Source organism: Kluyveromyces marxianus, chromosome 5 (assembly GCF_001417885.1).
Source record: "Kluyveromyces marxianus DMKU3-1042 DNA, complete genome, chromosome 5".
In the NCBI taxonomy this organism is placed as follows: domain Eukaryota; kingdom Fungi; phylum Ascomycota; class Saccharomycetes; order Saccharomycetales; family Saccharomycetaceae; genus Kluyveromyces; species Kluyveromyces marxianus.
In genome coordinates this window covers 1,004,106-1,029,076 of record NC_036029.1, presented here as the reverse complement: position 1 = coordinate 1,029,076, position 24,971 = coordinate 1,004,106, and the positions used below count along the sequence as shown (strand labels likewise).

The 24,971-nt window shown below is 41.6% G+C and overlaps 9 protein-coding genes across 9 annotated transcripts; 6 read left to right on the top strand and 3 right to left on the bottom strand.

The window, feature by feature from the left end:
• Nucleotides 1-141: 141 nt before the first annotated feature.
• Nucleotides 142-1,065, top strand: RPB3 (DNA-directed RNA polymerase II core subunit RPB3; the record flags this gene model as incomplete). Its single annotated transcript, XM_022820478.1, has 1 exon — nt 142-1,065. The coding sequence occupies one exon, from the start codon at nt 142-144 to the stop codon at nt 1,063-1,065; it is 924 nt and encodes a 307-aa protein (XP_022676937.1).
• Nucleotides 1,066-1,276: 211 nt separating this feature from the next.
• Nucleotides 1,277-2,056, bottom strand: HIS6 (1-(5-phosphoribosyl)-5- ((5-phosphoribosylamino)methylideneamino)imidazole-4-carboxamide isomerase HIS6; the record flags this gene model as incomplete). Its single annotated transcript, XM_022820477.1, has 1 exon — nt 1,277-2,056. One exon carries the CDS (start codon nt 2,054-2,056, stop codon nt 1,277-1,279), a length of 780 nt encoding a protein of 259 aa, XP_022676936.1.
• A 177-nt stretch (nt 2,057-2,233) lies between these two features.
• FAF1 (Faf1p) lies at nt 2,234-3,211 on the top strand (the record flags this gene model as incomplete). The annotated part of the gene is made up of 1 exon (XM_022820476.1): nt 2,234-3,211. One exon carries the CDS (start codon nt 2,234-2,236, stop codon nt 3,209-3,211), a length of 978 nt encoding a protein of 325 aa, XP_022676935.1.
• Nucleotides 3,212-7,694: 4,483 nt separating this feature from the next.
• QCR6 (ubiquinol--cytochrome-c reductase subunit 6) lies at nt 7,695-8,072 on the top strand (the record flags this gene model as incomplete). The annotated part of the gene is made up of 1 exon (XM_022820475.1): nt 7,695-8,072. The coding sequence occupies one exon, from the start codon at nt 7,695-7,697 to the stop codon at nt 8,070-8,072; it is 378 nt and encodes a 125-aa protein (XP_022676934.1).
• Nucleotides 8,073-9,612: 1,540 nt separating this feature from the next.
• RPL29 (60S ribosomal protein eL29) lies at nt 9,613-9,972 on the top strand (the record flags this gene model as incomplete). The annotated part of the gene is made up of 2 exons (XM_022820472.1): nt 9,613-9,618; nt 9,775-9,972. 2 exons carry the CDS (start codon nt 9,613-9,615, stop codon nt 9,970-9,972), a joined length of 204 nt encoding a protein of 67 aa, XP_022676933.1.
• A 3,010-nt stretch (nt 9,973-12,982) lies between these two features.
• Nucleotides 12,983-14,179, top strand: RPL2 (60S ribosomal protein uL2; the record flags this gene model as incomplete). Its single annotated transcript, XM_022820471.1, has 2 exons — nt 12,983-12,986; nt 13,419-14,179. 2 exons carry the CDS (start codon nt 12,983-12,985, stop codon nt 14,177-14,179), a joined length of 765 nt encoding a protein of 254 aa, XP_022676932.1.
• Nucleotides 14,180-14,672: 493 nt separating this feature from the next.
• Nucleotides 14,673-18,185, top strand: SMC2 (condensin subunit SMC2; the record flags this gene model as incomplete). Its single annotated transcript, XM_022820470.1, has 1 exon — nt 14,673-18,185. One exon carries the CDS (start codon nt 14,673-14,675, stop codon nt 18,183-18,185), a length of 3,513 nt encoding a protein of 1,170 aa, XP_022676931.1.
• A 69-nt stretch (nt 18,186-18,254) lies between these two features.
• On the bottom strand, nt 18,255-21,353 carry MET10 (sulfite reductase subunit alpha; the record flags this gene model as incomplete). The annotated part of the gene is made up of 1 exon (XM_022820469.1): nt 18,255-21,353. One exon carries the CDS (start codon nt 21,351-21,353, stop codon nt 18,255-18,257), a length of 3,099 nt encoding a protein of 1,032 aa, XP_022676930.1.
• A 361-nt stretch (nt 21,354-21,714) lies between these two features.
• Nucleotides 21,715-24,624, bottom strand: VID28 (glucose-induced degradation complex subunit VID28; the record flags this gene model as incomplete). Its single annotated transcript, XM_022820468.1, has 1 exon — nt 21,715-24,624. The coding sequence occupies one exon, from the start codon at nt 24,622-24,624 to the stop codon at nt 21,715-21,717; it is 2,910 nt and encodes a 969-aa protein (XP_022676929.1).
• Nucleotides 24,625-24,971: the final 347 nt, after the last annotated feature.

Here is a 24,971-nt window from a genome sequence, read left to right as displayed (position 1 = left end):
TGGAATGGATGAATAATGACAAAAGCGATGGCAAGAAGTGAGCTTAGGATTGTCGATAGGGCTAGTTCAGGGCGTTTCAGGGGTTGTTGTGGGCTGTGATTTAGTGTATCAGTAGATAGACGGACCGAGAGAGTAAGGAAAATGAGTGAAGAAGGCCCCCAAGTGAAGATTAGAGAAGCAACCAAAGATAATGTTGACTTTATACTTTCTAATGTGGACTTGGCACTAGCCAACTCGTTACGTCGGGTGATGATAGCGGAGATTCCTACGTTGGCGATTGATTCTGTTGAAATTGAGACGAACACTACTGTTTTAGCGGATGAGTTTATAGCACATAGGCTTGGGTTAATTCCGTTGCAGAGTACGGACATTGACCAAGTGGTTTACTGTCGTGATTGTTATTGCGAGGATCATTGTGACCGTTGTTCCGTGGAGCTAATATTGCATGCGATTGGTGAGAGTGAATCGACGACGAATGTTTACGCGAAGGATCTTCAGATTATCAGTGATTTAAAGGGCAGGAACATTGGCCATCCGATTATACAGGACAAAGAGGGCAACGGTGTTTTGCTTTGTAAGTTGAGGAAAGGTCAGGAGATCAGGGTGAAATGCATTGCCAAGAAGGGGATTTCGAAGGAGCACGCGAAGTGGTCGCCAGCTGCGGCTATTGAGTTTGAATACGATCCATGGAATAAGCTAAAGCATACGGATTACTGGTACGAACAAGATGCAAAGGAGGAATGGCCACAGTCTAAGAACTGTGAGTTTGAGGATCCACCTAACGAGGAAGAGAAGTTTGATTACAGGGCCAAGCCCAACACGTTCTACGTGAACGTGGAGTCTGTGGGGTCTATATCTTCGGAGCAAGTTATTGTGCGTGGTATCAAAACTTTACAGGATAAAGTAGCAGACATATTGTTTTCGTTGAAGAAGATGGACCAAGAGAAGGTGAATTTCGCCGCAGGAGCAGTTTCCACGCATGTACCACAACAAGTGCCGATGGAGGAAGAGATGGATCCGTACGGTGGTCCAGCCGGAAGCTCTGGGTATGACGATGCATGGTAGAGAACCTTCCTTCCTTCCTTCCTCCCTCCCTCCGCGGAACTAAAAGAAGAAGAAGAAGAAAAAAAAACGAAAACGAAGACATAATTACGAAAAGCAGCTATAGCATGTTATAGCACAGTGTCGTGTCGTGTAGTGTAGTATATATAAACATTGCTAACCAAAATTTTTTTTTTAAAAATAAAAGTAAGTGTATCTATACATCTGGGTATCATCAATGGTTGCGGTTCCAGTCCACACAGTCTTGGAATTTGACCAAGGATCCGCCAAATATGTCCAAACTGCTGCCATACGTGATATCGATGCGGCCATGACTCAATTTTTCTACCAGCTTTAAATCATCAACGCTTTTCGCGCCGCCAGCGTACACGATCTTGACGGAAGGAAGGTCCACCGTCCACTCATACAAACACGCGACCAGATCCTCGTCTATCCCATTGCACAAACCTTCGACATCTGCTGCGTGAACCAAAAACTCATCTGTATATTCGCATAGCTCAGTAAAAGTTTCTTTGTTCAATTCCAAATCGGTCAACGTCTGCCACTTGTTCATAGCCACCACCCATTTCTTCTCGGAGACTCTTTTGCACGATAGATCTACAACCAGGCGATCTTTCCCGCACACTTGGGACAACTTAGCCAGCGTATCACGGTTGAATTGGTACGACTTCTTATCGAACAAAACTGACGTCACAATAACTTTCGAGGCGTACTGCAGCCAGTACTGGCAATTGTCGAGATTGATGCCACCGCCGACTTGTAAAAACCCGGGACACTGTTTGAGAGCCTCGAGTGCTGCGTTGTCGTTGTTTGGGCCGAGTTTGATGACATGGCAGCCAGTTACTTTGTTATCCCAGTAGAGTTGCGCATAGTGGGCTGGAGGAAGGTTTGAAACGAAGTTGGTGGTAACTTTTTTTGTTTCCTGGAGCGAGCTACCGACGATCTGCTTGACCTGGCCGTCGTGCAAGTCAATGCAGCCAACAAAGCGTGTCATGGTGGGGGGAGGGAAGTGTTGTGTTGTGTTGGGTTGCGTTGCGTTGGCTATATAGTATGTACGATGGGTCATGGTTATGACTAAAAAAGGAATTCTGAAAAATTTTAGGTTTTAAGCGATGCGATGAGATGAGATGAGATGAGATGAGATGAGTGGGGACTAGAGAGTGTGGATTGGATGGTTCTGGCAGGGGAAACAGCGACCAGGATGGACGAGGAGTATCTGAGACAGTTGGAGGTGCAGCGTGCGGCGTTTGAGGCCCAGTTTGGGTCGCTTGAGAGCATGGGCTTTGAAGATAAAACCAAGACCGAGGTTGTAGAAGAAGAAGATAGTGAGAGCGAAGAGGAGCAAAGTTCGGGCAGTGAGTCGTTCCATGGATTCAGCGAGGAGGAGGAGGGAAGCCAGGATGAGGAAAGTCAAGAGGAGGAGGAACAACAGCTGAGAGAAGTTGAAGTTGAAAGGCAACGCAGAGGCCCCAAGGTGGTGAAGTTCCAGGAAACCGAAACCGATTACAAGCCCAGCAAGAAGGAGCAACGACTAATACGAAGCGGGAAAGTGCCCACCCTGCAGGCGATCGAGAAGGCAAGTGCGAGTGCCAATGCCAATGCCAATGACAGCGACTCCGACCCCGACCAGGAACAGGAGAACCTGCGCAACGACATCGAGCTCCAACGGTTCCTCAAGGAATCGCACCTCATCAGCGCGTTCCAAACGGACAAAAACACCATCCACGACTCCGAATTGCACGGCAAGGCCCGCGCACGGACCTTGGAGACCAGACTCCAGTCGCTCTCGGCCACGAACGCCGTCAAACAGCGCACGCTCGAGACCGTCCCCATGAACATCCGCAAGGGCATGGTCAAGAAGCACAAGGAACGGATCACCAAGTACGAATCGGAAGCACGTGACGCCGGCACTGTGTTGTCACGTGTTTCGCGCGGCGAGTTCCGCCGGATCGACGCGACGTACAAGAAGGACATCGAGCGGCGTATCGGGCGGCACACTGCCGCGGGCAAGCGCGCGCAGGCTGGCGGCCGGGGCGGCCGCTCGGGCCCCAAGAGAGACTTTGGGCTCAAGGTGCAGACGGTGGGCCGCAGCACGCGCAACGGTTTGAAGTTGAGCGCGGCGGATATCGCCAAGATCCGGGGCAAATAGGCAATAGGCAATTCAGGGACCTTTCATAGCATATGTACAATATAACAAGGCACAACAAGGCATTACTCTCTGATCTTAAAAATGAATCCACGTGACCGCTATCCCGCGTCAGACTCTTCCTCCTGCCATTTCCCCTGGTATTTCCCATTCTTAGGGCCAGGCCAGGCCAGACCAAAGGCAAGTGGCAAGTCAAGCCCAGAGCCAAGCCAAGACAGGGGGACAGTGACCACCCAATGACCAGCGCGAGATCGCGAAAAGTGGGGCTTGCCCGCTGGAAATTGCCACTACTACATCCTGTACTCCTTGTACTCCTCCCCTGCCCCCTCCCCGCTAGGCCTTGGACTGTGCTTCCCCCGGGTAACCCCACGTGGGGGGCCCAAAAATCTGTCGTCAATCTAATATAAAACACAATATAAAACACAATAAGTAATTAAATACGCAATTATGTTGGGTGGACACCCACACACCACACACGTCCTCGCCCTCGTTCAATATATAAGCGTCGTTTCACTGGCGGCCGTAGATGCCAAGTACAGATGACTGACCCAGCGACTGAGCCAGCGACTGAGCCAGCCACCTAGCCCAGCCCAGCCCAGCCAGTAATGGCCCTCCAGAACAAGAAAAAAACACATCTCTTGTATAAACGTCTGTAAAAATTCTCACATCAAATCATGCATTTTCTGCCATCAGATAGATATCGGACCTGGCAAGCAGGCAGGCCTGGGAGGCAGGCCTCCAGGCCTGCCTCCCACCCTCTACGTAGATCACTGGGTCCCGCTCGCCAGGGCCTGCCTCTTTTTTTTTTTTTTTTCCTCCTCAATCGCGTCGAATTTGCACGAATGACACATTACACATATTCCTCAGGCATTAATTAGGCTTTCTTTCTTTCTATTCTCTTTTCTCTGCTCTCTACTCTCTACTCTCTGCTAGTTGGCACTGAAAAATTGTTTTTTGTATGGATTTTATATATATATTGTGAAAAAGTGTAAAATTAAGGTCGTTTCTAAGATACAAGACATGATGAGATGAGATCGAGATGGTGTGTGTGATGAATGGATAGCTGGGTGGAATGAGTGAGGCCAGTAGTCGATCAGAAAGTGACTAAAGTATGGCTCATGAGTTCTTGCATGATGAGGAATCGAGTGGGTACTCGGAAGTAGGGCAGAAGGCGGCGGGGCATGAGAGCGGGCCGAGTTCTGCGATTTTGGACCAGGTTGACGAGTATTTGAACTCGCAGCGGCGGGAGGAGCGGTCTGGGGGCCGTGGAGGCGGCGAGATGGGGGGAGATAAGGAGACGAGCGGGTGGATGGTTGAGGCGCAGGAGTATGTGAGCCATGATATCGACATGGATTTTGATCATTTGTCGCATGCGCTTTTGGAGCATGAGCATGGGCATGGGCATGGGCATGGCCATGGCCATGCCCAGGGCCACAGGCATGAGCCAGTGCATGGGGAACCGCGGGATAATTCTGGGTCGTTTCTCGACCAGGATTCGCTGAGTCCCATAGCGTTGTCTGGGGCTTCGCCGACGTCATCGCGGTTTCAGCTTGATTTTTCCTTGATTGACGAGGATCACCAGGGGCCTGGCCAGGGCCAGGGCCCAGGCCACAACCATTCCCAAGGCCCGGGCCACAACCATGGCCACCCCGACGAAAATGGAGACGCCAGTCGCGAGGTCTCGAACGTCAGGCCCGATATGGTGTTCTCGCCGATGGTGTCCCCCATGGTGATGCCCGCCAACAGTATACACAACACGCCGTTCATGGGGCCCTCTGGACCATCGTACCCGGGCCAGATCCCTGGACACGGCTCCACCGACTCCCAAAGCCTGCACAGCAACCAGAACACCCCGTTCATGCACGCGACGCTGTCGCAACAGCAGCAGCAGCAGCAGCAAAGATCGAAGTTCTCGCCCTTGACTTCCCCAGCATTGAACGCTATCGAGCAACAACAGCAGCTACAACAGCAACAGCAACAGCAACAGCATCAGCATTTCCAGCTGCCAGATGCCGGTATCTCCAACTCCAGGAAGGGCTCAGTGAACAACACGCGTGCCAAAAGGACCCCACATACCACGCCGTTGATGGGTCCCACGCCACAGGGCCCAAACCCAGCAGGCAGCAACAGCACTACAAACAAAATCGTGAAACACTCCCCTCATATCTCCTCGAGAAGGTCCATCACTAAGTTCAAAGGTGGCAGCTGGGACGATATGATGTTCAAATTACCAGATTCGTCATTGAAGAATGAAAACGCTAATAACACAACAAGCAGCAACAACAACTCTTCGTACACTCCAAATTCCACACACTCGTCATCGAATGGCTCAAACCCAGCCTCGGATAGGTTGACCCCGTCGTCGTTGATGAATTACCCCAAAGTCATTCTTCCGTCAAACTCAAACAACGTGTCGGTGTCCAACGACGAGTCCTCCGTGCTCAGGGCCACCGAGTCCCCAGTGATAAAGCCAAGAAGACCGTCAGAGTACCCTCAGCACCAATCCCAATCTCAGTATCGTAGCAACTCCGGAGGCCTAAGGCAAGGCTCTGCTGACGATCACTTGAAGAGTAGTAGTACTTCTGCTGCCAAGGACCCCAACCCAACGGCTATAGGTCACTCGGTCACTTCGTCCACAACTACATTGGATGGAAGCGACCTGAAACGAAACGCGGCGGCGGCGGAAAGCCGCTCCAACAGCGTCGACCCAACCAAGCAAGGCACTCGTTCTCAAGTCGGAAATGCTACAGCAGCAGCGGGTCCCGAGCAGAGCGGTGGTGTTGACTCGAATGACAAGAATAAGAGAGACAAAGGCAAGAGTAGGACAGGTTCCGATAAGCAGAAATTCGACACAAACAACACCAACGGCAACATTAGTCTGGCTAAAGAAACTAACAAAACAAAGTCATTGCCAAGGCGACGTTCGTCAGTAAGAGAAGCTGCCGCTCGCGCTGCCATGAAACAACGCTCCTCAAGCGAGGATAATGAGAACATCGACTACGATGACGAGAACGACGACGAGCTCGTCAAGAAGCAAAAACAAGTCCACAAGGTCGCAGAACAAGGAAGAAGAAATAGACTAAACAACGCCTTGAAGGATTTGGACTCGTTAATCCCAAAAGAATTGAAAGATTCAGCAGCAATCCCCTCAAAGGCAACTACCGTCGAACTGGCTGCAAAATATATACGAATGTTGCTGAAGTCGGACAGATGATATACACATATGTATTGCTGTACTAATTCGCAACTAGAGGTACTACTCATATATCTACGAGAGAAAGTTAGTCCTCTGCATCTGTTTTTTTTTTCCCCTGGTTTCTGTAACTTTATAATTTATCCTTACACTGTATCATTACCATTATTAATCCTCGTTGTGTATTTATTAACCAGTTGTTGTATAGAGTTTAGTTTAATCTAGTTTAGTTTAATTTAATTTAATTTATTCTACTACACAGTAACATTAACATTTGATAGAAAGAAAAGACACCATATACTAATCACGTGTTATGTAATACTTGCCACACTCCCACCTCCCCTTTCCTTTCCTTACCTTTAATTTCATTTCATTTTCAAATCACCGCACACGAACCAATGATATGCATATATACACTGCTAACATTAGCGGCTGTCAATTTCCTTTAAAATCTTTGTATAAATTCTTCGAGAGGCAGCAGAATTGTCTCGTGTATGGTGATAGCCGATACATTTCCGGTACTGAAATGTCTGTAGCGAATTGCACTAAGGTCAGATTTCGCTACTACCAAGTGTATCCTATTGGCTAACTAACGAGTGTCAGCGACAGACAAGATAGAAACAGAGGATAAGAGCCCATAATAAACCTTGGAAAACGTATCAAACACAATCCAGTAGCAAGAGGGCGCGTTATTTCCGATCTTTTCATAGTTACAATTTTTACCAGCACTCCGGAGCTAGTGTAGAATTAAATAATTATTATAATTGATATAATACACGATATCTCGTTATAAGAAGCAGCTAGCGCGCTGGAGTTTTTTCAAGATGGTAATTAGAATATTGCAGTATTTTATAATGTGCTCTAGACAATCTTCTGGTTGAGAATATCGCTCTGTGTCAGTGTGTGTATGCTGTTTTTTTTGTAATTTTTTTATTAGTCGTCAAGTAAGTTGCGAACGTCCTGGAAATAACGTAAGAAAAAAAATATAAAAAAAAAAAAAAATTGAGATAAAATGAAATAAAATAAAATGAAATAAATATTAGAGAATCCAGTCTAATTGAATACAAGCTATATTTCGCAGGTTACACACGTTTAAGTTTCAGGAAGAGCACCGGTTTACCGATTGTTTTTTTTTTAGGCAACTTAGTTTCACTAATAGCTTTGACATTGTCCTTGTTTTGACAACCCAGTGCTTGTTTATTTCCGGTATTCAATTCAATTGAAGTTATTTGATCTGAGCTTTCACATAAAACTTATACACATCCACACATACACATATACACAACCACCAGAATGATTTCCTCTATTACTGCTTACTTGGAAGAACTAAAGGACGCTTTTGTTCCAACTGTGGCCAAGGCTGAAGAAGATGTTGAAGAAGACGTTGATGAAGACGAAGAAGATGAAGATGAAGATGAAGACGACGAAGACGAAGACGAAGAAGAACAAGGTGACCAATTGGACGCTTTGAGAGAAGAATGCAAGGCTACCGAAGAAGGTAAGCACTTGGTCCACCACTACTTGGAATGTGCTGAAAGAGTTGCCAAGGCTCAAGAACAACCAGGTTACGAGGACTTGCCATACAAGGAAGACTGTGTCGAAGAATTCTTCCACTTACAACATTACTTGGACGAGTGTGCTGCTCCAAGATTGTTCGACAAGTTGAAATAGATAGATTTAATTCATATTAAATGAAGCTATTTCACCGTCAATGCGCGCCTTATTTCAACATTCCTACTACTTCAAAGAACAAAAAGTATAATATAAAAATCCAAATTAAAAACTCTAAAAAAAATTAATACAATTCTACTCCCGCACACGCCTTATATGATGTCAGATACTTATCATGCGTCTTCTCTTTCACCTGTTATGATGGGGAGAAAGAATAACTGAGGTACTTGCCCGAGGCAAATATCTCGAACAGCGTGGGTCTCTGACTGCAATTATGAATTATTTGACTTAGAAACACTGAAAGTGATAACAAAAAAAGGGACGATACTCAATCATTACTTACTACTGGTGAAGAAAAGAAAGATAAAAATTGAAAGTAAGAATATTCAAGATTGCTCTAGGTGAAAAGTTTTGCTAGAAGCACACACCTTTTCGAATTCTTCTAGGATCGTTTGATATCTCTCCCTCTTCTTTTTATATTCCTTTTATTTCAAAAATTAAACTTTTCCCAACCCCATGGCATCACCTGAAAGATTCTTTTCAACTGAAAGAATGATTTTAGTTTTGGGATCAAGATACGTTAATTGTTTCCAAGTCTTAGTCATGTTTATTTATTTCATCTGTACCTAAAACACTTAACCATCTAAAAACTCAACTTCTTTTTAGATACCTATTTAAATGTAAAGAACACAACTTCAAAAAAATCGTTTTACAGTGTATATAAAAAGCGCTTTGCAATCGGTTCAATATTCATGAGTCTTCTTCCCCTTTAAACTTATTTTAAGCCGCCAGAGTATTGTGCTGGATTTTTCGGCTCTTCATATTATATAGGATATATTATATCTTCTCTAAGATACCACAACTAGCACCACCGATTCATTCATGTAATTTTTCTGAAAGGAGGATTGCACGATTCGGACTGTTTTTAATGTTTCCCCAATGTACACCCATACACCAGAGAATTTGCACTGGAAATATTCCTGTTTTTTTTGTTTTCGATTCTTTGTTGTGGAATTTTAATTTTTTTGAATGTATCACAGGATATTTCCTAATTTGGAAGTAGGCTGGCAGGGCTGTTTCTCACCAGAACGGCGAGCTCTCCTCAGAATTTCACATCTGGAAAACCTTCCAGCTCTAAACGTGTAATTGAAATAACATAATGTTGATATTAAGGCATGCTTGTAGTAGTTAATATAGGTGTTAATAGGGTTTGATAGCACCGGAAACCAACTGAAAACGTACGTGTAAACATGAGGTGATAGTGATATGTGAAGTTCTAGCGAAAGGGCGATTAGGAAAGCATTTTAAAATAGGATTCAAGCTCGATATTCCCAAGGGTAAAGATGAAATCAATATTGAAGTAGTAATGGGGGCTATACTAGAGATATCAATGCATTAGAAGTGACCAGTATCTGTTGTGTATGGGAATCAATACTCTAACCGCTGGATTGGGTCGTATAGGGGTCGACTACTTAGAGAAAACCTAGCCAACGTATGGCGGTTTTTTATGATATACACATTGAATATTTAGCAAGAATTAATGGAGGTACCACCCCCTTCTCATGTACTCGAAGACCTATCAGCTTCTGTCGCTAAATTTCACAATATCACAACAAAAACCATAGCAATTTATGTCCAATTCCAATTCTGTCTTACTAACAATATATCATTTGGATTTATTCCTCCACTATAATATTTACAGTTCGAAATGGCTAAGTCTAAGAACCATACCGCTCACAACCAAACCAGAAAGGCTCACAAAAACGGTATCAAGAAGCCAAAGACCTACAAGTACCCATCCTTGAAGGGTGTCGATGCCAAGTTCAAGAGAAACCACAGATTCGCCTTGCACGGTACTGCTAAGGCTTTGGCTGCCAAGCGTGCTGCTGAAAAGAAATAAGCGTACTAAATTCGTTTGTCCATTAATTAAGATAAAGATCTAATCCTCTTTTATTAAAGACTAACTAACTTGTATAATGTTTCTTTTCATAATCTCATAAATATAAGATTTAACTTACGGTTACCACTAACTATAAACTCGTCTTACCTTTTATTTGTCTGATGTCTATAGCAAACTAGCTAACTTGGTACTGCGTTGTACCGATTATTACATTCAATAACACATAAATCTATAGAGAGTGTTGTGTATGTTTGTGAGTAAGGAAGTGAGCCGGGCGACGCTTCTGGCATGCTCCAGCCACGTGATTGAGAATATGACACGGTTACCCGGGTATTATGTATCCTGTGTGTTTTTTGAGAAAATATTTTAACTAAAAGTATTTGGCGGGCACCGGGTAATCTACGCGGTGTACCCTTGGCGGCTAAATAACCTTTTTTTCTCATTTTCCAAACTTCGGCGGGTGAATTCTAATCAATTATCTCTTGACCACAAAAACGGTTATTAATTTCTTCTCCGCAATTATATTAACTGTGAAACTTCACCTTTTACTCTATAAAGGTGTCAGCCAGGAGAAAACACGTCGCTCATAGTGTCCACCTTTTAAATTTATTAACGCCTCCAAAGCAACAAACGCCTTTAAAGACGAGTTACACTCGATTAATTAATCAAACGGTCAAGCTATAGGTCAGTCAGACATTCAGTTACTCAAGCAAATCAAGAAGTAACTTGATCAATCATTCTTTCCCCCCAAATAACACTATGTCGCATCCAAGAGTATATATTTCAAACTTGAGCTTTGAAGCTACAGAGAGCCAGCTATACGAATTCTTGCAAGATTATGGGGTTGTTTCAGTTTTGATTCCCAGTCAAACAGTGAGAGGTTTGAAGAATAAAGCTGTTAGGCCCTTTGGGATTGCTTATGCTGAATTTTCTAATGAGGAAGATGCTCTGAAGGTTATTAAAGAGTTAAGCGGCAAGATCTTCATGGAAAGAACTTTAAATTTGAGAATGCACATTCCTATTGACTCAAACAAAGCCAGTGGTGGTAAAAAAGAATCTGAATCTCCTGAGGCTTCTTCTTCTCAGGAGAATAATGATGCTGCAAATCCGGAGCCAGTGCCTGCTCAAGCACAGACTTCTACCAAAGTAAAGGCAAAGAGACACAGATTGCGTTCATTCAGAAGAAAACATCGGGAAGAAAATATTGTTGTGGTTCCTCCTGAAACTACACAGGAAGTACCTGAGAATGAACACTCTGAAACCCCAGCTGGGACTCAAGATGCAGCTCAAGGTGCAGCTCCTATTGTTGGCAGTGATCCTATTACTGAAGCGGCTTTAGGCGTGGTTCCGCCTGTAGCAGAAGAATCTGCAACGAGTGCCAGTGACTCGGCTACTACAGCTGCTGCTACTGGAGAGTCACCATCCTCTTCTTCGTCTCCTGGTGATAATTCTGAAGCTGCTGCCTCTGGGGAAGGATCTCCTGCAAATGCTACAGAAAATGATGCTCCGGTTAGACCTGCTTCTGAAAATGTGGCATTCATTGGATTCATTCCACGTAATACTACTGATGATCAGATACGTACTTATTTCAAAGGGTTGGAACCACAAGAAATTATAGTGTTCAAAAACAGAACTTACAGGCGCGGTTTCACTTTCCACCGTCATTTCACTGCAGCCTTGGTAACCTTCCCTGATGCAGAAAAGTTGGACGCTGCAAAACAGTTTGTGAGCCAAGAAAAGTTTAAGGGCAAGCAGATCACCGTAAAGAATGCGTTCCTAGACAAGATCGAAGAAGTAAAACAAGTGTTGGTAAAGAAGACCGGGACAAACAGTGCCACAGAAAATGCTGAACAGGCAACTTCAAACCCTGATGCAGCTGAGCCCGCACAAAACGAAGAACCCGTAACAACTGAAGAGGCTGTAACGACACAGGTTCCAAGTGTTGAAGAAGACGTTGAAACTTCAACTGCGCAAGCCGAAGGTGAGACGGCAGTTGAGGTCTCAAAGCAGCCTGAAACAACGGAAGCTGCTCCAGATGTCAATGTAGAAGGAGAAGCGCCATCTCAGGAGCCAGTGTCCGAGACTGAGGCTCCTGTTGAGACTGCTGCCCCTACTGATGCACCAACTGATGCTGATGCTGTCCCCGTTGTTGGTAGTGCAGATGCATGCGCTCAAGTAGACGCGCAACAACCTGTCGAACAAGCAGCATGATTATCACGGGGATTTTTTGCTTAATTACGATCTAGAGCCCTTTATTCTGTAGAACCTGAATAGATTACATAAACACACTCACGCTTCATTATTAGTTGTCCTTGGTTGGAACCGAACAAGTGTATCGAACCATCTTGCTTCATTGTTCTATAACTGTCACTTGCTTGCCATATTGGTGAGTGCGGTCTGGTCTGCCACAAAAAGAAGAGTATACTAATTATGTAATATACTTTTCATTGGGACTGTCTTCCCATTGTACACCCATACATCCATATGTTTCATTTTTTACTTTATTTTTTATTTCTTATTACAGTAATTATCTTCTAGGATATTCAAAGAAAAGCCGAAAATGTAAACGAAAACAGAGTAGTGCCGTAGCCAACGCGTAGGCTGTCTGGAAATACCTCCGCTAGTACGATCCTCCCATAGCCTAGGCAGAGAGGATGTGCTGGGTCCATTCCTTCCCAGCCTACAGCACTGGGTAGTATCAGTGCAGTACCGGCCTGAGCCCACCATTGCTCTCTAGCTACTACCCATTCCTAGGCAGAGAGCAACGATCTACCGGGAGAGACTCCCAGCTTACCAGCATGGTTTAGGCTGGAGCGCACGATCCGGTGTCAGGCTCAGGCAGCTCGCATTAAGGATTTTGGCAAATGGTGAATTTTCCACAATTTGTTAGCTTGATATTGAGTAAAGACTTTAAGACACTACTTACTTGAAGATTAAGGTGTTTGTAACTGTATTATAGTACATTGGTCTTTTGATATTCTGATACCGTCCAACCAAACCGAAGTAAACAATGGGTATGTGCAGAAGTGATATATACAGGAGCACTGAATATGAAAGGATACGTTAATATATGATATTGATATAAAATAAAAGAGATTTACGAAGTGGAATAAAGTTGAGCTTATTATAGGAAATGTTCAAGATGAGAGGATTAATACATTGAATAGATGTGTGATATAAATTTGTGGATTTGTGAAGGCGAGAAGAGACTGATTCCGATTATACTTTTGAAATGAGAAGCAATATTTTTTTGTTCCAATGAGCGTAGTCAATAGTGGTGAAATGAACAGGTTAATGTGGTTTATATTGATATTAAACGGATTTTTTCTATGTGTTCAGTAGTGTTGGGGTGTCCTGTTATTTGGACAGCTTTTTCCGATCTATGGAGCTTTTTACTAACTAATTAATCATATCCAATAATTTTTTGGAATGTGTTTTCTAAACAGGTAGAGTTATTAGAAACCAAAGAAAGGGTGCTGGTTCTATCTTCACCTCTCACACCAGATTGAGACAAGGTGCTGCCAAGTTGAGAAACTTGGATTACGCTGAACGTCACGGTTACATTCGTGGTGTTGTCAAGCAAATCATCCACGATGCTGGTAGAGGTGCTCCTTTGGCCAAGGTTGTCTTCCGTGACCCATACAAGTACAAGTTGCGTGAAGAAACTTTCATTGCCAACGAAGGTCTACACACCGGTCAATTCATCTACGCTGGTAAGAAGGCTTCTTTGAACGTTGGTAACGTTTTGCCATTGGGTTCCGTCCCAGAAGGTACCATCATCTCTAACGTCGAAGAAAGACCAGGTGACAGAGGTGCTTTGGCTAGAGCTTCTGGTAACTACGTTATCGTTATCGGTCACAACCCAGAAGACAACAAGACTAGAGTTAGATTACCATCTGGTGCTAAGAAGATCATCTCTTCTGATGCCAGAGGTGTCATCGGTGTTGTTGCCGGTGGTGGTAGAATCGACAAGCCATTGTTGAAGGCTGGTCGTGCTTTCCACAAGTACAAGGTTAAGAGAAACTCTTGGCCAAAGACTCGTGGTGTTGCCATGAACCCTGTTGATCACCCTCACGGTGGTGGTAACCATCAACATATTGGTAAGGCTTCTACCATCTCCAGAGGTGCTGTTTCTGGTCAAAAGGCTGGTTTGATCGCTGCCAGAAGAACTGGTTTGTTACGTGGTTCTCAAAAGACTCAAGATTAGATTTAAACAGTATCTCCATATGTTTAGGTTTATTGTTGTATAAAAATAATTTTAAATGTCATTTCCAATCTGTGTCTGAGGACCCATTCATTGTGAGCATTTTCACCATTATTAACTAACTAACTAACTTCTTTCTATATAGCGTATTAATCTTTCACGCTTCGTATTAAACAAAAAAATAATCCAATCAACTAACCCAATAGTCTATTACATTGGGGCTTGGACGTCGACAGATGGACTCCCTTTAAGACCACTCTCCGTCACGTATTCGAGCTCAATTTATACCACTTTTTTGTTCTCTTCTGAATGTTTTCTTTGCTCATCTCTAAAATGTAAACAAAACAAATATTAGAGATCAACATTTAATGAACTGCAACTACATATATTATGTAAATCTAAACGTAATGTTAAAGGTAAACAAAAGCAAATACTGTCCCTCTAACCTTACTAAGCGGGTACAAGCTACATAGGGTATTTGTCACTTGCTTCTGTTATGAAGGTTGAGGAACTTATTATCGATGGTTTCAAGTCTTATGCTACAAGAACTGTGATCACGGATTGGGACCCCCAGTTTAACGCCATCACGGGGTTGAACGGTTCTGGTAAGTCTAACATTTTAGATGCGATATGCTTTGTATTGGGTATATCATCAATGTCAACGGTTCGTGCCCAAAATTTGCAGGATTTAATCTATAAAAGAGGTCAAGCTGGTGTTACAAAGGCTAGTGTGACTATTGTTTTCGATAATAGTGATCCCAACAATTCGCCAATCGGTTTTGAATCACACTCTAAGATATCTATAACAAGGCAGATTGTTCTAGGTGGCGTGAGTAAATATCTGATCAATGGTCACAGGGCACAGCAACAAACGGTTCTTCAGTTGTTCCAGTCTGTTCAATTAAACATCAATAATCCGAACTTTCTAATTATGCAAGGTAAAATTACAAAGGTGTTAAATATGAAACCTCAAGAGATCCTTTCGCTTATAGAAGAAGCAGCAGGGACTAGGATGTTTGAAGACCGTAAAGAAAAGGCAGAACGGACTATGGCTAAGAAAGAAACAAAATTACAAGAAATTCGGGCATTGCTATCTGAAGAAATCGAGCCTAAACTCGAGAAGTTTAGAAACGAGAAAAGGACGTATCTAGAATTTCAGGAAACTCAATCTGATCTTGAAAATGTTATGAAGGTTGTTAATGCATTTGAATATAACTACTTGGTTAACAAAAAGGCACATATAGAAGAAACGTTGGTTACAAGAGAGGCCAAAACACAAGAGCTAGAGGAAACTATTGCCAGATTGAAAAATGAGGTAGAAAGTTTGAATAACGACTTACAAGCTCTCAAAGAACAGAGGCAAAGAGAGGTACATAAGGGGGGTAAACTAGCAGAATTGGAAGCTCAAGAATCTCAAATATCGGATGAGCTTTCGAGAGTTGAAACAAACCTAAACATTGCAAAAGAAGATATGAACGAAGAAATTGGAAATATCTCAAAGTTGAAAGATAATTTGGCAAAATGGAAACAGCAGCATGATTCGAAAAAAGCGCTTTATGACTCTACGTTTGAAAAATACACCAGTCAAAATCAAAACTTAGAGAAATTGAAGACACTTCTTAAAGAAAAACAAGAGCTACACTCTACTTTGACAACAGGTATTTCATCATCAGGTACCACTGCAAATGGTTACAATTCTCAATTAACCGCAATTAAGGTCAAAATTCAAAATGCTCAGGTAGAGATCAAGGAGAAAGAAATGGAAATGGAAATGCTGACGGAAGAACTAAATTCGAATACCCCCAAACTTTCGGCAGCCAGAGCTGAAAAGGAAAGATACGATAATGAAATTCAGAATTTGAAACAGCATTCTGAGGAGCTAGAAAAACGTCTTAATGAATTTGGTTACAACCCCGCTGAACTGAAACGTTTAAAAGACAAGGAGCGTTCTTTGAAACAAGAATATTATCGTTTGGGTCAAGAGGTGGAGTCTTTGCATAGAAAGGTATCAAGTTTAGATTTTAATTACGTTCCTCCATCGAAGAATTTCGATGTATCCTCCGTGAAAGGTGTTGTTGGGCAACTTTTCAGTCTTGATGAGAGTAATATAGATAGTTCTACAGCATTACAGGTTTGCGCTGGTGGTAGACTTTTCAACATTGTGGTCGATAACGAAAGAACAGCATCTCAACTATTAGAACATGGAAGATTACGCAAACGTGTAACGATTATTCCACTAAACAAAATAGCATCAAGACGAATTAACGAGTCAGTTATTCATTTAGCCAAACAACTGGCTCCTGGGAAGGTAGAATTGGCCTTGAATCTCATAGGTTATGAAGATGATGTTGCGAAGGCAATGGAGTTTATTTTTGGAACAAGTTTCATCTGTAAAGATTCTCAAACTGCGAAACTAATCACTTTTAACCGTGACATCAGATCCAGAAGTATAACTTTAGAAGGAGATGTCTATGATCCTGAAGGTACATTGTCTGGGGGTAGTAGAAGATCAAATAATACCCTTCTTTTGGACATTCAAAGATATAACAATGCTGCATCGAAATACAAACAGGTTGAAGAAGAACTTAATGAGGTGAGCATGCAAATTAAAGCAGAAGAAACCAAGGCAGAAAGCTCGAAAAGTATATTATCTGAACTGAATATAACCAACCACAAGCTCAAACTCGCTGAAAAGAACGCACAGGCCAGTAATGCCATGCAGTTATTCAATCGTAATAATGAAATCCAAACACAGTTAGAAAGCCTTAAGATGCACACTATTCAATTGAGCTCCTTGATTGATGGATACAATCATGAAATAAATACTATTGAGAATGATATGCAAGAATTTAACAAGGATAAGGGAGCAAAACTTAAACAGTTAGAGGCAACTCTTTCAAATATGTCGAATGATGTAAATCGTTTAGATGCGGAAACCTCTAAATTATTTGATGATTATCAAAATCTAAGCGTGGAAACAGATCAACTATCCAACGATATATCTAATGCCGAAAACCAAATTGCAACTGCACAAGAAAAAATAACAGAGTTACAAGAGACATGTAACAAGTACTCTGATATCGCCTCAACGAAAAAGTTGGAACTTAATGAACTTCAACAAAATTTGGAGGAAGAGAGATCTCGGCTTTCTACTATGGAAGAGGAATTAGCAGAACTTGAAACGTTGCTGAAGAATAAAAACAGACTACTATCAAAAAGTGAAGTAGAACTTCAGAAGTTATCTACTGATTTGACAAAGCATAAAAATGATACCCAGAATATTGATCATGCTATTGAAAAAAAACTAGGTGAAAACCCTTGGTTGACTGATACGGCCATGGTAAATGATATATTGGCTCAGAACAAAAATATTAACATAGATCAGTATAAGAAGCGTGGTCATGATTTAGCCGAAAGTTTCCAAAATTTAAGAAGAAAAGTTAATCCAGAGGTAATGAGTATGATTGAAAGTGTTGAGAAGAAGGAAGCTGCTTTGAAAACGATGATCAAGACTATTGAGAAAGACAAACAAAAAATTCAAGAAACTATAAGGAAACTTGATGAATACAAAAGAGATACACTTATCAAGACATGGCAAAAGGTTAACATTGATTTCGGAAATATTTTCAGCGATCTCTTATCAAACTCTTTCGCAAAATTGGAGCCTTCTGAAGGTAAGGATGTAACAGAAGGATTGGAAGTTAAGGTTAAACTTGGAAAGATCTGGAAAGAGAGTTTGGTTGAATTATCTGGTGGTCAGCGTTCTTTGATTGCATTATCATTGATTCTTGCCCTATTGCAATTCAAACCAGCACCAATGTATATCTTAGATGAAGTGGATGCTGCTTTAGATTTAAGTCATACACAAAACATAGGGCACTTGATTAAAACTCGTTTTAAAGGCTCGCAGTTTATCGTTGTTTCTCTAAAAGAAGGTATGTTCACAAATGCCAATAGGGTATTCAGAACAAGATTCCAAGATGGTACTTCAGTAGTTAGCATTATGTAACGTTACAAAATAATACCTAAATCATGTGATACAATGTCGCTAAACAACTTACCCTTTAAATGGTGAAAACTAGTAAACTTCCAATATATATCTGGAAGACTCCTTTAGTTCTTCAATAGCAGCATTCAAATCGACCGTAATACCCTTCTCCTTGGCATCAGCCTCGATGATATCTTGCAAGGCTTGCGTGATATCAGGAACTGGCCAAGTTGGACCACACAAGTAGAAAGAACCCTCATTGTCAATCATTGCAGTCTTTAATTCAGGTAAATTTTCTCTGATACGATCCTGAATATAAATCTTTTCAGGTTGGTCTCTTGAAAATGCAGCACCGATGTGGGTGATGATACCCGCATCCTTGTACGCTTCCCATAATTCACCATACAAGTACTCCTCTCTCTTATGTCTTGAACCTAAGTATAAGTACACCTCACCAATTTCGTAACCCTGTTGCTTTTGCCATAATTTCTCTTCCACGATAGCCTTGAATGGTGCTAAACCAGTACCTAAACCACTCATGATGACAGGTTGCTTTGGAGATGGAGGAAGTTTCATAACACTTGGCTTCACAGAAACGACTAATTCAGAACCGACAGCAAGTTCAGAAATGAACTTAGAGGCCTGACCATATCTCTTTCTACCTTTGTTGTCAATCCAATCGACAACAACAATTAACAAATGAACCTCATTTGGATGAACCTTTTGGGATGAAGCAATAGAGTATTCTCTTCTCTTCAATGGAGCAATAATTTTTACCAAGTCACCAACAGATGGTCTTGCAGAAGGGAATAGCTCAAAAATGTCTGCGTAGGTGTAGTATTCCACGTCTTGGAAGCGCTTCAGCTCAGTAGCACCTGCGGGAGAAACTAATTCCTCTAACTTCTTCTTGTCATTCTCGTCCGTACAAAACTCGACCAAACTTTCATAGAAACGCTTTGGTGGTTTACCGAATATATCAAGGTTTTCTACAAATGCTTGCAATACCGTCCTGGATTCGAGGAATTGATTGTTATCCTTGTTTGGAACCTGGACAATATCATTTTCATTCAAGCCGTAGAACTCCAAGAAGTTTCTAACATTTTCTAGGTTGTTTCTAGCATGTACACCTAAGGCCTCACCAATATCATAGGTCATTCCAGTACCAGAAATATCGAATTCGATATGGAAAATGTATCTATCGTAGTCCTCGGGTGTAACTCTCCTATTGTTTTTGACCTTAACAATGTAGTTGTTGACTGGGAGATCTGGTCTCAATTCTCTAGAAACACCATAAGCTTCCTTGAAAACCAACTTCTTAGAGATTTCCGTGACATTGGAAAGCTCCACGTCTGGGGTGCTTTCCGAAAGTTTTTGATTTGGAGCAAACGATGTTTCGATAACGAACGCTGGCAATTGAACACTTTCTTCTTCTTTCTCTTTGTTTTCATTTTCAATAAATTTAGGGTAGGCATCCTTTGGGATATTCTTAACACCTACTTCAAATGCTTTGCTAATTGTGTCTGATAAAACTGCGGCCAACAATTCAATATCTGGGCCTGCCGAATTCCAAATACGACGAATGATACTTTGAGTATCGTCGTTAGTAGCAGCCCTCCAGAATGCGGCCTGAGCAACAAAGGACAATGTACGACCCTTGGTTTCCTCCCTATCACCAATTGTTTCAACATCTAACAAAGTCACAGTGAGGTTCTTGGTAGCAATAGCCTTCAGTAACTCAGGGCTTAATTTCAATTCATCAATATAAAAGCTCTTATCTGATAAGTCTTTCTCTACCAATGGGGTTTTCACGAAAATGATTAAAGTGCCTTCTTCTTTTAAGGTTGCAGTAACGTCATAAAAGTTCAACAAAGAAGTGTCTTCAACCATGACAACATCTGCAGCGTCAATATTCGAAACAGTGATTTTCGAGTTTTTAGCGTAAGAGCAAAATTGAGTCTGGAAAGTACCTGCATTACCAATGTTATCAAACTTACTTCTCAAAGAAACATCAATGTTATCAATCAATGACAAACCCTGTGTCAATCTTGCAGCCAAGTCAGCGTTGTTACTATTATCAGCGGACCAATAGATAAACTTTTGACCAGTTTCAGTCAATTGTAATTTGAAACCAGGAATAAAGTTAGCTATAACCTGCTCAGCTGCAGATGGAGACCAAACAAAGTTTGGTTGGTAAATATATTCTGCGACCTTCAAATTACGTTTATTGTTCAAAAACAAAGCTCCTGAGACTTGAGATCTCAACCAGGAAGGAGATTGACCCGATAAAGACTGGCCGATAACAACAATTTCCTTTGCTGTCGATGGGATTAAAGACACAAACTTCGCGCTATCGAATGGTAAAGGAATTCTCACAACAAGTAAACCAATATTAGAGTCGCTCTTATCCAATACAGAAGCAAATAATTCCGATTCCAAAGAACCGTAAGTGACAAAAACTGTTTCTGCAGATTCACTACCGTAGTATTGGAAATTATGTAATCTCTTGGAAGAATTCTCATTAAAGGCATCTAGAATTTCATCGAAAGTGGAACCTTCCTTTAGATTCAACGACTCAATGAAATCATCATGCAACTCATCTTCGACTCTGGTGACAGTTCTTGCATAGTGAGCACCGTCAAATAACTGCACAGCGCCAAGAGAGCGACCGTATTTAGCCAATGCAAGCACCAACAAAGAAGTTGCTTTAACCTCGGATACTTGTGTGGGGGTAATAACTGGAAAGCCTAAATCTTTTGCCGCATTCAAAGCTGTCAAGTAGTCATTGGTGACAGATCCGCTTACTTCATCGTAGTCCAACGAACCGACATTAAAGACAAATCTTGATTGTCTTTGCTTTTCCTGCTTGAAAGTACTGACAAAGTATGGCAAAGCATAACCTGGTGCAATAATACCAGACACTCCATTCGATTGATTGGCAAACCCTAGAGTTGTCAAACCAGCACCAGATCTCACGTCCAATTCCTTGAAGTACAAGTTTTTACTTCTTTCTGCCAGTTTCTTGATGGAAGCATCCAACAAATCTGGGTCGGAAAAAGTCTTGTAGCTAAACACATTCTCCAGGTTTTTGAATAGAACAGAGTTGATAGCATTCAATGGAGTAGTGTATGTTGGTAACTGATTGCTCTCAGTAGGCAACCCAAATGGATTGACTATGTAGGAATTCGACATCGGTATACTCTTACACCCCTCTATTGCTCACAATCTTGCAAACCAAGTAAAAGAACTACCTGAACTGCTTTTCTCACTGTAAATAACGTCTTTCCAGGTCTCATCCAACAAGAATCATCTATTAAATAGCATACTGCAGTTGTTTTACGAAGTGTAGGTAGCTTTCTTTTATAGCTTCTTTGATGAATCATGACTACAGAGCCACAACTGTGTGAGTTGAAGCAAATAAATGTGGTGTCACGTGATTTTGTGCTGTCATTCTCAAAAGTACGAAGAATTATTAGTATAATAGTATACTTAGTAAGTTGTTAAAGTTAAGAAGATATGAGGGTATGTAGTGTTTGGCAAGCACTCACTCTTATTATGCTTGTGCTGGGATGGAAGATTTTCTGAAAGTTTCCATTTGGTATAGTAGTGTTTTTGCGCGTTCTTTGACGTCTAGATCACCATTCCAGTCCAAAATCTTCTTAACAGCTTCATCGAAGCCTAAGCTATCTAGTTTCTTGAAGCGGATAAAAGCTGGACTCAAAGGTGCCCCAGAAGGGGTATTTCCATGGGTTTCTAAAATGTGTTTGTAGATACTCATTGAATCGTCGTCTTGTTTAGATTCCAGATCTTCGTCATCTAATTCTTCTTCTTCTTCTTCTTCTTCATTGTTTTCGTCGTCATCGTTATCATCGTTGATAGTGTTTCCGTTTTGGTCATACAGCATGCCAGAGCCCTGCCTACTCAAAGGCATTCTTGCGATGGGATCATCATTTCTTGTTGGAATTGGATTGTTGTCACTGTGCAGGCCCCAGTCTGACTCGAAATGTGGATTTCCGCTTTCTGAAAGGCTATTATTGTAGGACACATTTTGAATGGAAGAGTCCCAAATCAAATTCGTTACTATCCAGAGACACGCTTTCGTGATTTCGTCACTTTTTTCCACTAATATGTACTCCTTAACAATGTTCAAAAGGTCGTCTTGGGCAATAACTAAGTTTCGTTTGTTTTCGTTTATAGCAGTGAAGTTTACTACTATGTATAGTAGCGCTTCAGCTATCTTGTTATCACCGAAATAACTGTCGTCGTACAATACGGTTCTTAGTTTGAATGCCAAAAACTTCAAAAAGTTATTTCCATGACCAAGGGACCCACTTCTCGAGCTGGTATCCATTATGTCATTAATGTCAGGTGTTTGGACATTGACGTTCTTAAATTTATCCAAAATCATGTTAATGACTTTCCTGGAATTGCATGTTAGATTTCTCAATAATTGGAAGCATTGGTTTAACACGCTAGGGTCTGTGGAATGAACGAATTGTAGAATTGATTCTAGATCAATTTCAGATAATAATTCTAGTTTGTCACATGTCTCGGAGTTATATATCAAGTGTCTTAAAACCCACAAGGAGTTTGTTTGAATAACAATAATCTGGGAATAAATGTTTGGCTCATTCTGGAATAATGTTACAGGCTTAGCCTTCGAATAATCTATTGGTTGGGAGGCAGCCCGATCTAAATATTGGGTATTGAAAACTGGATCTGCAAAGATATTTTTTATCAATTCAATTATACCGTTCTTCTTCATTAAAGTTCTTAGCGACGAGAATTCGACTACGAAATTTGACATTGCACCCAATAATTCTCCTAGTAAAACCAATTCCTGGGACAATAAATGTGAAATATCACCCGTATATGTACTCGACACTATTTCGTACACTTCCCTTGCTAGTTTTAAGGTGTATTCTGCAAGTTTGTTCCTCTTTAATGAAGTTCTCAAGACACCAACGCTTCTTGAACAAGCCTTTAGGCATTTTGCCCAGTTAGTGACCAATTCGGAGTCAAAAAGTGCTGGCAATGGTGCCAGCTTTTTTAATTGTGGCCAATCTTCACGGAAGTTGTTTAATATTAGCAAGTGAGAGCTGAATGCATTCTCCATGTATTGTAACACGGAAACATTTTCCAAGAACAAAAGTCTGCACCTTTCGTCTTTCCCAATTATCTCAGAGAAGAACTTTAAATAATCAGCTAGTAACTGAAGTTTATCGGTGTTCTGCTTTTCCATGCTCAAAAGTCTCAAAAAAGTATCAATCATCCCGTTCAAAAGATTGGAATCAAAGAATGTGTCAATTACTATGTTTTCTGGTTTCTGTGGGATCGTAAACTCTGTTGCTAGTGATGAAAGAATCGCTAAAGGGGAAAAGAACTGAGGTAATTCCGGTTCATTTAGTGTCGATATAAGAGTGGGTATCCACAACTTTATTGGGAATGGAGAACTGTTATTGATAGTTGAAGAAGACGAATCATCTTTTCTAGTTTCAGCAAACCATGAATCGCCCAGTTGGCAGTAGAAGAATGATAGGGCCGATGTCTTTAACCTGATGTCGGGGTGCCTTACCAAAGAAGCATAGAATATATTAATTTTTATATCTGCTAAGAAGGCAAACTGCCCCGTGCCACCGGACTGCAATACAGTTAATAAGTTCGATAAAACAAATATGAGTTGCATATCGAAAGGATCAGAAATTGTCATACATTGGGGCAAAGAGTCGAAACACGGCTGTTTATTTGCGCTTGAACTTCCACTACTGCTACTACCACTGCTATAGTTGTTTATTTTCTTCAATAGCTCTGCACTAGTATTGTTGGGGTCATAAAACACATCGCATTCCGCTTCGTACCGTTCCTTTGCTGATGTTACCATCGTATACTTGAAGTTCACCGTTGGTAAGTACTTGTCCACATAAAAGTATATTATCTCCCTGAGAACAGAAACAAGCTCGGGACTTGTTATAACAAACGGCAACGTCGATAGGTATCGCATATACTCTATCACGATATCCCTGTATACAGCTTCATCTGTCTTCACAAGTTGGTCGGCCGAGGCCTTGAAGACGTTCAAAGGCTCGTTGTCGTAGAACTCCTGGAAGAAAAACTGTTCGTTAGTCTCTGCTTCTGTACAATTCTCAATGCATATCCGTCTAAGCTTCACGTACTTCGCTATATCCTCGACATCGGAATCATTAGGAATCTCCATCCCTAAAATTCTCACAAACAGCTCCGTACCATGTCTCCCAAGTTCTTTACAGCTCCCTTTATCCAAATGCGCTAATATTAATAGGACATCTAATTTCAAAGAAAGATGTCTATCATACTCGATGACTGCCTCTATCAAGTCCCTATGTTCTTTGTAGATTATGAATTTGCTATTTTGATCGCCTATAATGCTCTTGCGAAGTTCTAAAAGCACTTCTTTAGTGATTTTCCTCTTCTCCTGTACGACCATCCTTTCTACTTGCACTTATTTATGGCTTAAAGGCTGTGTTCACCCAGCATTTGGAGCCTTGCTGTTGTTCGTTTATAAACTTAAAAGTGTTTGGTTGTTTGTCTAAAGCTTTATATCCCCTTAAGTTAAACTCTAAATATCATTCATTCTACACCTTTGAAAGTATATCTGAGCAAAGAGAGTCGAAAAGACGCATTCCATAGCCCCATGTCAAGAGGGACACTTGCTACATCCCGATAGAGCTACATAGGACCCAGGGAAGTCTACTTTCTAGTCCGTAAGTGACAGATAACCTTGGAAGTGTTGTACAAGGTGTAAATTATCAATACTTGATCACGTTTTAATCA